General features: G+C 51.7%; 1 protein-coding gene across 1 annotated transcript in view; it reads right to left on the minus strand.

Annotated features, from left to right (window-relative positions):
• The window catches only part of NOS1AP (nitric oxide synthase 1 adaptor protein), a 68502-nt gene extending 59680 nt beyond the window's left edge, over nt 1-8822 (minus strand). The window contains exon 1 of the mRNA XM_056845386.1: nt 8680-8822. Within this exon, the coding sequence (XP_056701364.1) occupies nt 8680-8802 (123 nt within the window). The 5' untranslated portion in view covers nt 8803-8822. The remainder of the gene's footprint in view (nt 1-8679) is intronic.
• Between the last annotated feature and the right edge of the window lie 4409 nt (nt 8823-13231).

A 13231-nucleotide genomic window follows, 5' to 3' on the forward strand; every position in this document is an offset into this window, starting at 1 on the left:
TCCCAATATATGAACTTCTGGGATTGTTTGAATGTGTACCTTTTGGACCATTTAAAGACATATTGGCTACAAATATATACCAAGAAAATTGCATTGTTCTGTTGCACAGAGACTGCATCAAACATGTATTGTGTTAGTGTTTATGTATTCCACTTTTGTATGTTATTGTCATTTAAGCACAATATAACAACTTTGTTACCTTTGTACACTTTATCTCCAGTGCTGTTTTCCTAACCTCCAGGGAATAGCTGGAGATCTCCTGCTACGACAACTAATCTCCAGCCGATAGAGCTCAGTTCCCCTGGAGAAAATGGCCGCTTTGGCAATTGGACTCTATGGCATTGAAGTCCCTCCCCAAACCCTGCCCTCCTCAGGGTCCACCCCCAAAACCTCCTGCTGGCGGCGAAGAGGGACCTGGCAACCCTAATCGTCTACCACAACAAGATGCATGCATTTCAATTCCTTAATGCATTTCTACACCACCTCTCCAGAATTTCTGAGATACTGTCCAAAAGCACACACCCCACACAAAACCCTCTAAATAAATTGCGACAGTACAAGTACCAAACAGCAACATAAAGAAGCACAAAAGGAGAACCTAAAACAGCAGAATATATATTTTAAAAACCAGAACTAAAGTTCAAAATGAAGACAGCCCAACTCTAGCATTAATCCCCACTCTACCATGGAAACTCCACTGGGTGACCTTGGGCCAGTGACACACCCTCAGCCAAACCTACCTCGCAGGGTTGCTGTGAGGATAAAGAGGAAGAGTGATGTAGGCTGCTTTGAGCACCCAGGGGAAAGGTGGAGTGCGCAGGAGGTCAATATAAAAATAAAAACGCAAGTAAGTTAAAAGAATTTGGGTACGTTGCCAGAAAACTAACAGATTCGGTACCAGGCAGAAGGGGCGAGGAGAGGGCATCCCACAAGAAAGAAGTTACCTCTGAAGGCTGGGGGGCACGAAGAGCAAGGCCTCTGCTGATGCCCTTAAAACACAGGGAGGCTCCTGTTGAGCCTTTGGATACCTTGAAAGCCCTAAAAAGGCTGCAACACTGGAGAAAAGCCCAGCACTTTGAGTCCAGCCCAGAAACGGACAAGAAAGCAGTGAAGTTCCTTCCTTCTTTTTTATTTATATTAATTTTTCTCCCATCCATTCCTTCAAGGAGTTCAAGAGGGCATACATGGTACCTTCCGCCCTACTTTACTCTCACAACAACCTTGAGAGGTTGGCTAAACTAGTGACTGGCCCAAGGGCACCCAATGACCTTCCTTACAAAATGGGGATTTTTACCCAGATCTCCTTGATGGTAGTCTGAGTCTCACTGGCAGAATAAGTTGCTTGTCGTAAGCACCGGCCAGCGGTCTTGCTATTTCTTTTGGGACCGGGTGGATGAATTTTCCAAATCGTACTCCAGCGAAGTACGTCTTGCAAATTCAAGATTTCAGATTCAAAGGGCAAAGTGCTTATCCGTACAGACCAAAGACCACTTTAACAACACTGAGTAGACCTGCTTAGGGTCCCACTGTAAAAAGCCTGTCCCTCCTCAAGGAAAAAGAAAGGTGTTCTTTATTACAAAGAAGAAGAGTTGGTTTTTATATGCCAACTTTATCTTTTAAGGAGGATCAAACCGGCTTACAACCTCCTTCCCTTCCTCTCCCCACACCTTGTGAGGTAGGTAGGGCTGAGAGAGTTCAGAGAACTGTGACTAGCCCAAGTTCACCCAGCAGAGAGCCAGTGTGCTGTAGTGGTTAAGAGCGGTGGTTTGGAGTGGTGGAGTCTGATCTGGAGAACCGGGTTTGATTCCCCACTCCTCCACATGAGTGGCTGATGGTAATCTGGTGAACTGGGTTGGTTTCCCCACTCCTCCACATGAAGCCAGCTTGCTGCTACACTTTGGAGTATCCTTCGGGGAACCAGTGAATTAGTCTGATGGTGTACTAGATAAAAATTACTTGGAAACATAACTTTGAATGAATTTGGGGGTGAAGAAAAGACCTTGAAACGGCCATCCCCCATTACTCCCAATATATGAACTTCTGGGATTGTTTGAATGTGTACCTTTTGGACCATTTAAAGACATATTGGCTACAAATATATACCAAGAAAATTGCATTGTTCTGTTGCACAGAGACTGCATCAAACATGTATTGTGTTAGTGTTTATGTATTCCACTTTTGTATGTTATTGTCATTTAAGCACAATATAACAACTTTGTTACCTTTGTACACTTTATCTCCAGTGCTGTTTTCCTAACCTCCAGGGAATAGCTGGAGATCTCCTGCTACGACAACTAATCTCCAGCCGATAGAGCTCAGTTCCCCTGGAGAAAATGGCCGCTTTGGCAATTGGACTCTATGGCATTGAAGTCCCTCCCCAAACCCTGCCCTCCTCAGGGTCCACCCCCAAAACCTCCTGCTGGCAGCGAAGAGGGACCTGGCAACCCTAATCGTCTACCACAACAAGATGCATGCATTTCAATTCCTTAATGCATTTCTACACCACCTCTCCAGAATTTCTGAGATACTGTCCAAAAGCACACACCCCACACAAAACCCTCTAAATAAATTGCGACAGTACAAGTACCAAACAGCAACATAAAGCAGCACAAAAGGAGAACCTAAAACAGCAGAATATATATTTTAAAAACCAGAACTAAAGTTCAAAATGAAGACAGCCCAACTCTAGCATTAATCCCCACTCTACCATGGAAACTCCACTGGGTGACCTTGGGCCAGTGACACACCCTCAGCCAAACCTACCTTGCAGGGTTGCTGTGAGGATAAAGAGGAAGAGTGATGTAGGCTGCTTTGAGCACCCAGGGGAAAGGTGGAGTGCGCAGGAGGTCAATATAAAAATAAAAGCGCAAGTAAGTTAAAAGAATTTGGGTACGTTGCCAGAAAACTAACAGATTCGGTACCAGGCAGAAGGGGCGAGGAGAGGGCATCCCACAAGAAAGAAGTTACCTCTGAAGGCTGGGGGGCACGAAGAGCAAGGCCTCTGCTGATGCCCTTAAAACACAGGGAGGCTCCTGTTGAGCCTTTGGATACCTTGAAAGCCCTAAAAAGGCTGCAACACTGGAGAAAAGCCCAGCACTTTGAGTCCAGCCCAGAAACGGACAAGGAAGCAGTGAAGTTCCTTCCTTCTTTTTTATTTATATTAATTTTTCTCCCATCCATTCCTTCAAGGAGTTCAAGAGGGCATACATGGTACCTTCCGCCCTACTTTACTCTCACAACAACCCTGAGAGGTTGGCTAAGCTAGTGACTGGCCCAAGGGCACCCAATGACCTTCCTTACAAAATGGGGATTTTTACCCAGGTCTCCTTGATGGTAGTCTGAGTCTCACTGGCAGAATAAGTTGCTTGTCGTAAGCACCGGCCAGCGGTCTTGCTATTTCTTTTGGGACCGGGTGGATGAATTTTCCAAATCGTACTCCAGCGGAGTACGTCTTGCAAATCCAAGATTTCAGATTCAAAGGGCAAAGTGCTTATCCGTACAGACCAAAGACCACTTTAACAACACTGAGTAGACCTGCTTAGGGTCCCACTGTAAAAAGCCTGTCCCTCCTCAAGGAAAAAGAAAGGTGTTCTTTATTACAAAGAAGAAGAGTTGGTTTTTATATGCCAACTTTATCTTTTAAGGAGGATCAAACCGGCTTACAACCTCCTTCCCTTCCTCTCCCCACACCTTGTGAGGTAGGTAGGGCTGAGAGAGTTCAGAGAACTGTGACTAGCCCAAGTTCACCCAGCAGAGAGCCAGTGTGCTATAGTGGTTAAGAGCGGTGGTTTGGAGTGGTGGAGTCTGATCTGGAGAAACGGGTTTGATTCCCCACTCCTCCACGTGAAGCCACCTGGGTAACCTGGGCTAGTCACAGCTCTGTTAGAGCTCTCTCACCCCACCTATCTCACAGGGTGTCTGTTGTGGGGAGGGGAAGGTGATTGTAAGCCAGTTTGATTCTCCTTTAAGTGGTAGAGAAAGTCGACATATAAAAACCAATTCTTCTTCCTCTTCAGGTTTCATGTGGAGGAGTGGGGAAACCAACCTGGTTCACCAGATAAGAGTTTGCTTATGAGGAGGAGTGGGGAATCGAACCCAGTTCTCCAGATTAGAGCCCGTCGCTCTTAACCACTACGCCACGCTGGCAGGGGATGCTACCCTGAGGCAAGCCCCTAAGAAATTAAAGTGGTGGGGGAGAAATAGCAATACCCTCTTGCTGACTCTCCTGGAACTTTGAGATTACTATAGATACCTACAAGAAATCCAAGTAGCTATGCCAGGAAAAGGAAATCTCAAAAGCACCAGTATAATAATACTTTCTATTAAGATCAGTGATAAGTGAACAAGCTTCCATTCGAATGACCCCTGGACCACAAACTGCTAGCAGAACCCTCCCTCAAAAACATGGCTTTTTATCAAACACTTGAAATTGTTCTAAATTGTACCACGAAGTTTTGTGAATGCACATTCTCTTGCTGTCTTTTTCCACCCTCTGTCATTCACTCAACCTACCAGACAAAAACACATAATTATTTAACCAAGGAAAAAAGCACCACTCTTGTACTTCAATCCTTCTGGGATGGTGGTGGAGGAAGCTGCAGGCCAAATCTGAGCCAGAAAATAGTCAGCATCCACTGTGCCGAATGCTTCTAAGTGCACAGAGGCAGAGAACGACATAAAATACTTCTCGTTTTAAATGAGCAACTCATCGACAGACCCATACAAAGTGCTGAACGCAGGAGGAAAAGGTCAACGCAAACAAGATGCGTTCGATTTTCATGCTATTTGCAAAAATATTGAACCTTCTCTAATTAGTACTAATTTTTTATGGACCTTTTTAGGTAGCCCTAATAAGGGTTATGGCCGCTTTTGTGTTTACCTTAAAATTCATCACATTTAATCCCCCCGCCCAAGATGAGAATGAGAGTCAAGGTTTCCTCGGGAGGTGGTGAGCTCTCCTTCCCTGGAGGTTTTTAAGAAGAGGCTAGATGGCCATCTGACAGCAATGCTGATTCTATGACCTTAGGCAGATCATGAGAGGGAGGGCATCTTGGCCATCTTCTGGGCATGGAGTAGGGGTCACTGGGGGTGTGGGATGGAGGTAGTTGTGAATTTCCTGAATTGTGTAGGGGATTGGACTAGAGGACCCTTCCAACTCTATGATTCTATGATTAACATCAACCAAAGTACCACAGTGTGCTAGCTTTCAAGTTCTACAGAGCTCTTCATCGGACTGGATAGGCAAACAAAAGGGGTTGGGGGGGAAAAATCTCAGACCAGGAATCTCCATCAGCATCCTGTGTAGGGGATGCTCTGTTGATGTCAGCGGTCACAGGGTATAGTTAGTATCAGATTGCACTCTTGGCATGCTCAGAGCAGGTAGCAAGAAATGAAAGCCATCCAATGGAACACGTAACATTTGACCGGGATAAAGTCCCTAACACCAAATGGAACACATGTGTCCCTTTAACAGCTGACAGCAATGGACCAATGTTGCCGTTCTTATATTAACAATTGCAGAGATTCATTTTACTGGAGGCACTAAGAAAAATTTAAACCAAAATAAGGTAGATTTACCTAGTGAAACTTCCCCAGTTCGGTTTCCTCCAGTTAAAGCATCTTTTTCCTTACTGGCTCATTTCACCTGTCAAGAGGCACCAGCTCAGCATATCTCACTGTACAAACAGGCCCTGCAGCAGAAGCAAACTGCCCTGAAAACACCGCTCCAAGCTCCCAGAAGAGAAATCGTTCCTCTCTCCAACGTGCCATTTACTTAATCAAGAGTTACAGGTTTGGAAAAGTTACTTCCTCAGCTTTCTCCTTATGACAATATTTGCTGCCCAAAGAGTTCTCTTTATACCTTAGCACTCACCTCTCCCTCTGGATATCCAACACGGCAATGTTATCCGCCCTTTCCCCAAGACACCTAAGGTGGCATGCATGAGGGTGGCATCCCCACCTTACCAATAAGTTACTAGCCGGTGTAGGTTTTTTTTTTTTTTACTAGCCCTCTTACATAGACACACACCTCTCTGGGCAACAGCAAATTACTAAAAGCCTAGAGGAACTGGCCCATTCAAAGAGGAACTGGCCCAGGAATGTTTAAGAGCACCGGAGAAACTGAGCGTGATTATCTTGCTTTGCCCTGCGTAAGATGACTCCCCATCAGTCATTAACAAAAATGACCCAATGTTCACCTAGTAGTCCTATTAACTTAATAGAGACAGGGTTGGCTCAAGATCTGACCCTGGGGGACAAAGTGCTCTCCTTCCAGCTAAGAGTTTTGAATGCATCTGTTTTAATCCCAGACACAGGGCTTTTTCAGTGGTGGCCTTAAGGATGCCCTCCCCCATCTGAGCCTTGCCTACCTTACTGTCTTTAATGTATCAAGCCAAAACATTTCTCGTCACCCCAGGTTTTTCACTGATAGGTTCCATCTTTTCGAGCTGAATTTTTGGTCCGCTTCTAGCCCAAGGCGTATTTCATCGGATACTGTTTTTAAGGCAGCTGAATGTTGCTTTGCGTTCTTCTTACGCCTCTGGGTTGTATTTTACATCGATCATACTTTTGCGGCGTTGCCATTACCGGTTTAGTGGATTATTTTTTTGCAAGCTACTTGGAGCAAGTCTCTGGAGAAACAAGACGCGAATCATCTAAAGAAACAATCAAAGAGATTCATCGATGTGACGATGCCGGGTTTAAATACCTGGGCTCTCCATTTTCCCCATCCGAATTCTCAAAACTCAAAAACAAGCCCCCATGCAGAGCTTTGAGAATTCGGATGGGGCAAACACGCATCTAGAGAGTGGCAAATCCAAGGCAAAACTTCCCATGCACGAATGGCCACAATGAAATGGGGAGCTCCCTAGGGGCCGCTCGCCCTCTCCTTTCTGATCCAACACAAACCAGGAGATTAAAAACAACCACCCTGCAATTACAACAGTGTTTGTTGACATGCACCAAAAAAGAAAGAGCACCTGCTCCCAGAAGAAAAGCCCAGCACCTGCTCCTGGAACTTTTAGAGGACAAAAGGAGGTGAGAAAATCCCCACTAAGAACACAACAATCCCGGCCACCCTAAGCAAATTTACACCCGCCTAAATCCACTTAAATCGATGGGCTTAGAAGGGTGTAACTCTACTTAGATTTACACTGTGAATCCTTAGAATGTAAACCAAAGCGCCAGGCCACCCATGGAAAGAAGACAAAGCCCAGAAAGGGGGGGGGGGCGGATTGGGGCCTCGGCCGCGCTTTCTGCAGCGGACATTTACAATGCAGCCCCCTCCCAGCTTGGAAAGCATCCCCCCACCCTTTCCCAGAGGAGTGGAGGGTTTTTCCTCCCCCACCTATGGGTGGCTATATTGGGGGGGGGGATTGGGATTTATCCTGAGCCTAGCCCCCTTCCTGGGGGAGGGGGATTGGGATTTATCCTGAGCCCCTAGCTCCCTGGGGGGGGGGATTGGGATTTATCCTGAGCCTAACCCCCTTCCTGGGGGGAGGTTGGGATTTATCCTGAGCCTAGCCCCCTTCCGGGGGGGGGGACTGGGATTTATCCTGAGCCCCTAGCCCCCTTCCATCCTGAGCCTAGCCCCCTTCCTGGGGGGGTGGAGAACTGGGATTTATCCTGAGCCCCTAGCCCCCTTCCTGGGGGGGATTGAGGTTTATCCTGAGCCCCTAGCCCCCTTCCTGGGGGGTTGGGATTTGTCCTGAGCCTAGCCCCCTTCCTGGGGGGGGGAACTGGGATTTATCCTGAGCCCCTAGCCCCCTTGTTGGGGGGGATTGGGATTTATCCTGAGCCTAGCCCCCTTCCTGGGGGGGGGAATGGGATTTATCCTGAGCCCCTAGCCCCCTTCCTGGGGGGGATTGGGATTTATCCTGAGCCCCTAGCCCCCTTCCTGGGGGGTTGGGATTTGTCCTGAGCCTAGCCCCCTTCCTGGGGGGGGGAATGGGATTTATCCTGAGCCCCTAGCCCCCTTCCATCCTGAGCCTAGCCCCCTTCCTGGGGGGGGGTGGAGAACTGGGATTTATCCTGAGCCCCTAGCCCCCTTCCTGGGGGGGATTGAGGTTTATCCTGAGCCCCGAGCCCCCTTCCTGGGGGGTTGGGATTTGTCCTGAGCCTAGCCCCCTTCCTGGGGGGGGGGGGGAAACTGGGATTTATCCTGAGCCCCTAGCCCCCTTGTTGGGGGAGATTGGGATTTATCCTGAGCCTAGCCCCCTTCCTGGGGGGGGGGGATGGGATTTATCCTGAGCCCCTAGCCCCCTTCCTGGGGGGGGATGGGATTTATCCTGAGCCCCTAGCCCCCTTCCTGGGGGGGATTGGGATTTATCCTGAGCCCCTAGCCCCCTTCCTGGGGGGGGGGGAGATTGGGGTTTATCCTGAACCTAACCCACCCACACCCCCTTGCCGCGACCCTCAAAAGCGGGGCCGGCGCCGACCCGGAGCGGGAGGCCGTCCTTCCCAGCGGGAAGTTGCGCGCCCGGAGCCAAAGAGGCGAGCCCGAAAGGACCCGTCCCCCAAGCGCACGGGAGGACGGCAGACGGGCTCCGGCGCGCGGGCGGGCGGAGGGGGGGGGATCGCGGCCGTCCGCCGGCTGGCCGAGCGCGGGAGAGGCGGCGCGCGGTGCGCCCCTGCGCAGGGCTCCCCCGGCCACTCGCCCGCCCGCCCGCCGGCCCCGCTTGCCTTGGCCTCGAAGGCGATGCCGTGCTGGAAGGCGTCGTCGTTGTGCAGCGGCAGGCGCAGGTCGTGCCGGTCGTCCACCAGGCTGTAGCGGGACTTGGCGGCCGGGGAGGCGCCCACCGGCATGGCGGAGCCGAGCCGCCACCGGAGCGCGGGCGGCGGCGGCGGCGCTGGCCGCCACCTCTGCCTGACCCCGGCGCGGGAGGCTGGGCTGGGCTGGGCTGGCCGCCCACGGCCGGGAGGCTGGGCCGGAGGAGGAGCCCAGGCTCTCGCCCCCGCCCCGGCCGGCGCTGGAGGAGGCCCCGCCGGGGCGCAGCCGGCCTTCTCCTTCCCGGCAGCCGCTCCCTGCGCTCGCCCGGCCGCTCCCGGGGCCGCTGCGGCGGGGCCGAGCGCATCCCCGGACCGGGGGGGCTGGAGAGCTGCTCGCTCGCTTTCTTTTCCCTTTGAGGTTTCGCGACCCCCGCAGGGAGGCTGGGGGCGTGGAGAGCAGCCCAGAGCATATGCAGAGTGCTGGGGCGAAAACGCGCGGTCGCTTGAGCCTCCTTTCTTCCCTGTTCCAGCCAGGATTCAGCCGGGATCGAACGCACGGACGTTCTTCCCTGTTCCAGCCAGGATTCAGCCGGGATCGAACGCACGGACGTTCGAAGAACGTTCAGCCAGGATCGAACGCACGAACGTTCTTCCCTGTTCCAGCCAGGATTCAGCCCGGATCGAACGCACGAACGTTCGAAGAACGTTCGTGCGTTCGATCCTGGCTGAATCCTGGCTGGAACAGGGAAGAACGTTCGTGCGTTCGAAGAACGTTCGTGCGTTCGATCCTGGCTGAATCCTGGTCCGCGCGTTCGATCCTGGCTGAATCCTGGCTGGAACAGGGAAGAACGTTCGTGCGTTCGAAGAACGTTCGTGCGTTCGATCCTGGCTGAATCCTGGTCCGCGCGTTCGATCCTGGCTGAATCCTGGCTGGAACAGGGAAGAAAGGCGGCTCAAGCGACCGCGCGTTTTCGCCCCTGGTCTCCCTAGCGCCGCACATGTGTCACCCATCCCTCCCTCCTCCCCTCTGGGACACCGAGGAGGCTCTTTGGTGTCGTGGTGTCGTGGTTAAAAGCGGTGGAGTCGGAGCTGGAGCACCGGGTTGGATTCCCCGCTCCCGCGCACGAAGCTGGCCGGGGGACCTTGGGCTGGTCACAGCTCTCTCAGCCTCACCTACGGCACAGGGGGCCTGTTGTGAGGAGGGAAGGTGATTATAAGCCGGTATGGCTCTTCCGTCAGTGGTAGAGAAAGCTGGCGGATAAAAAGCAACTCTTCTTCCTCTTCTTCTAAAAAAATTAACCTGCAGCCAGGCACATGGGGCCCTCTCCCCCAAACACACGTCCTTCCCAATTTGTTTCCTGGGTAATAGGGGACATTTTCACCTCCACTCTGTCTTTTGGCTACTTCCCAGAAATCCTCTTTTCCAGCCCGGAGCATATGCAGAGTGCTGGTCTCCCTAGTGCCGCAAATGTATAATCTATCCCCCCCTCCCCGTTGGGGCATTGAGGAGGCTTTTTTGTGGTGCCCACTTGGTGTAGTTATGAGCGGTGGTTTGGAGCGGTGGAGTCTGATCTGAAGAACTGGGTTTGATTCCCTGCTCCACATGAGCGGCGGAGGCTAATCTGGTGAACCCGGTTGGTTTCCCATGCTTTTTTAATTGGCTGTAGTGAGAGAAAAGTTCCCTCCTAAACCCAATTGCTGCATGAAAAAGCATTTTAAGAACATAAAATGGAGCAATCTAAAAAGGGAGGGGGAGAAATCCAAGCCTCGGTTTTAAAAAGCCTTTCTTCTGCTCGGAAAGAGCTTTGAGGAAGCAGGAAGCATTTGAATTCCTGCCTCTGGACATGCTGCTTTGTAATTGGCTGTGAGCAAAACTATGCTTGTGTGTCCCACACTTTGCCATATGCCCGGAGATTTCACCCAGGCTGAGCTCAGGAGAGGGAAGAATCGGGTTAACAGAGGAAGGGAAGTTTTGGGATTTGTGAGGTCTGGCAGCGAGGTCATCTCTAATGGAGGGAAAACTCATGCATAAGTCCAAGGAACAACCAAGACAGACGGGCTGAATGGAACGTGAAAGTACCCATGCATAAACAACCTTAATTGGAGATGCCGGGGATCGTACCTGGGACCTTCTGCCTGCAAAGCAGATGCTCTACCACTGAGCCATGCCTTGAGCCTGGCACCCTGAACGTTTCTGGCTTGCCAATTTTTGTGGTGAGGCCAGAGCAATGTTTCTCGCTACCAAGGTGTGGGACACTTCCCACAGGGGCATTTTTCACAGTAGATTTTGCTTCTCTTTTGCCACGGACCAACCCCCCCCCCCCGATTTAAATGTTTTTTTCATGGCCACGATTTATCCCCGTCAATCTCGATGTAGTTTTGTTTTTTTATGGGAACAAAGCACGCTGTATTTGACAACGGTTTGGTCTGTCCCTTTTGCAGGAGGCCTCCCCTTCCAACAAGCTCATTGTTTATGCCTGCCCCCAACTCCGCCCAGCAGATTACCTCGTGCGGTTCACCAGCCCCAGCGCAAAAAACAAGCACCAGTCCCTCTGGTCTCCTCCATTTTTCTTCCACCCTCGCTCTGTTCTGCTTTTGGAACAGTCAGATTCCAAATTGCGGGGGGGGGGGTGGGGGGAGGCAGCGCTTTCCTCAAAGCTTCCCTCTATTTTCTATAGGTGTGGAACCCATTGCCCTTTAATGACAGACAGGATTGGGGGGGGGGGGCAGGAATTGCATCCATGTGCCCAGAGAAGTGTTTAGCTGAAAGTGGGAATGGAGCAGCTCCAACCTGTGCTGCTTCAAGAGGTGTTCCTTGGATTTGCCACTCTCTAGATGCACATTTTCCCCATCCTAATTCTCAAAACTCTTCTTGGGGCTGATTGTTGAGTTTTGAGAATTTGGATGGGAAAAGGGTGCATCTAGAGAGCGGCAAATCCAAGGAAAAACCTCCCGTGCATAAATGGCCACTGTAAATCTCTTGCATTAAAGCAATTTCCTAGAGTATGTTCCCCCCAGAAGGCCCCTGGCTTGTGCACTGGCCCTGATCTGACTCCAGTGCATCGTGAGAGAGGAGGGCTCCTGGCTTGCGCGCCGGCCCCGATCCAGCCAGTGTGCATGGCGGGGGGAGAGGAAAGAAGGCCCCTGGCTTGCGCGCTGGCCCTGATCCGGCCCCAGTGCATCGTGAGAGAGAGGAGGGCTCCTGGCTTGCGTGCCGGCCCCGATCCAGCCAGTGTGCATGGCGGGGGGGAGAGGAAAGAAGGCCCCTGGCTTGAGTGCCAGCCCTGATCCGGCCCCAGTGCATCGTGAGAGAGAGGAGGGCTCCTGGCTTGCGCGCCAGCCCCAATCCAGCCAGTGTGCATGGTGGGGGGGGGGGAGAAGAAAGAATGCCCCTGGCTTGCGCGCCGGCCCTGATCTGGCCCCAGTGCATCGAGAGAGAGGAGGGAGACCCAGAGCAGACTAGCTGCCCCTCTTCAGAAGAGTGATGGGAGGGAGTTTTGCCTTGGGTTTTCCGCTCTCAGGGTGCACATTTTTCCGATCCGAATTCTCAAAAATCCCCCCTCCCCACTGGGGTAGAGGGGCCAACAGCCCCTTCCCTTGAACATCCCCCCCACGGGCCCTGCTGCCCTACACCGAGCTGCCACCACCACCACCACCCCCAGTGCGTGAGGCACACATGGCATGGCCCCGCCGGTCTCCCCCTGGAGCCGTCCATGTGACGACCCCCTGGGCTTGGAGGTGTGGGCCCAGCTCCAAGGCCCATCCCGGGCGAGGGGCGAGGAAGGCGTGCCGCCTGCCCGCCCGCCAGCCTCCGGGACGGAGGGAGAGAAGTGCCAGGACTCTAGGCAGGCAGGCAGGGAGCAAAAGGGGCGGTATTCTTGTCCAAGCGCAAAACTCCCCCACTAAATCGCTGTTCTTGGGGGAGGAGAAATTAGCTAGCATGGGCAGGGACAATTGTTCCAAACCAAGGAACAAAGGCAGGTTTTTTTCATGGAGCTCCAAGCCAAAAACTGCACAGCAACTGGAAAGAACAGCGCAAAAGTGGTTTGACTTGCCTCGGTTACAACGCCGCTTTTATTGCTCAATCCGAAAAAAATCGGAGCAGCCATGAATAACCAAAAATTTGCAGCGATGCAAACCGGCTGTGAAACCGCTGCAAAGCTCCATGAAAAATCCCCCACAGAGTCCTCTTGAAAAAGCAATTCAGTTCCAGCAGGCTGGAAAACATGGGAACTAGACTGGAATTTGCAGCTGAAAAGACTTAGCCTTGATACTAGGTGAGAAAGAGCTTTGGAAATCTCATCCAGATCACCAGCCAAAAACAACAACCCCAAACCAACTCCGCCTAACTCTCTATTCAGTGACTCCACCCTGGTCATCCTGAATCCTTGGCTAGAAGTGTGGGAAGTCCTTCTGGGGTCAACACTTTTGAGGGCCCCTGAACAATGTGTGTGTTAAGTACCGTCATGACGCAGCCTCTTATGGCAACCTCATAAGGTTTTCAAGGCGAGAGATAGGCAGAAGC

The sequence above is a fragment of the Euleptes europaea genome, chromosome 2, assembly GCF_029931775.1.
Source record: "Euleptes europaea isolate rEulEur1 chromosome 2, rEulEur1.hap1, whole genome shotgun sequence".
In the NCBI taxonomy this organism is placed as follows: domain Eukaryota; kingdom Metazoa; phylum Chordata; class Lepidosauria; order Squamata; family Sphaerodactylidae; genus Euleptes; species Euleptes europaea.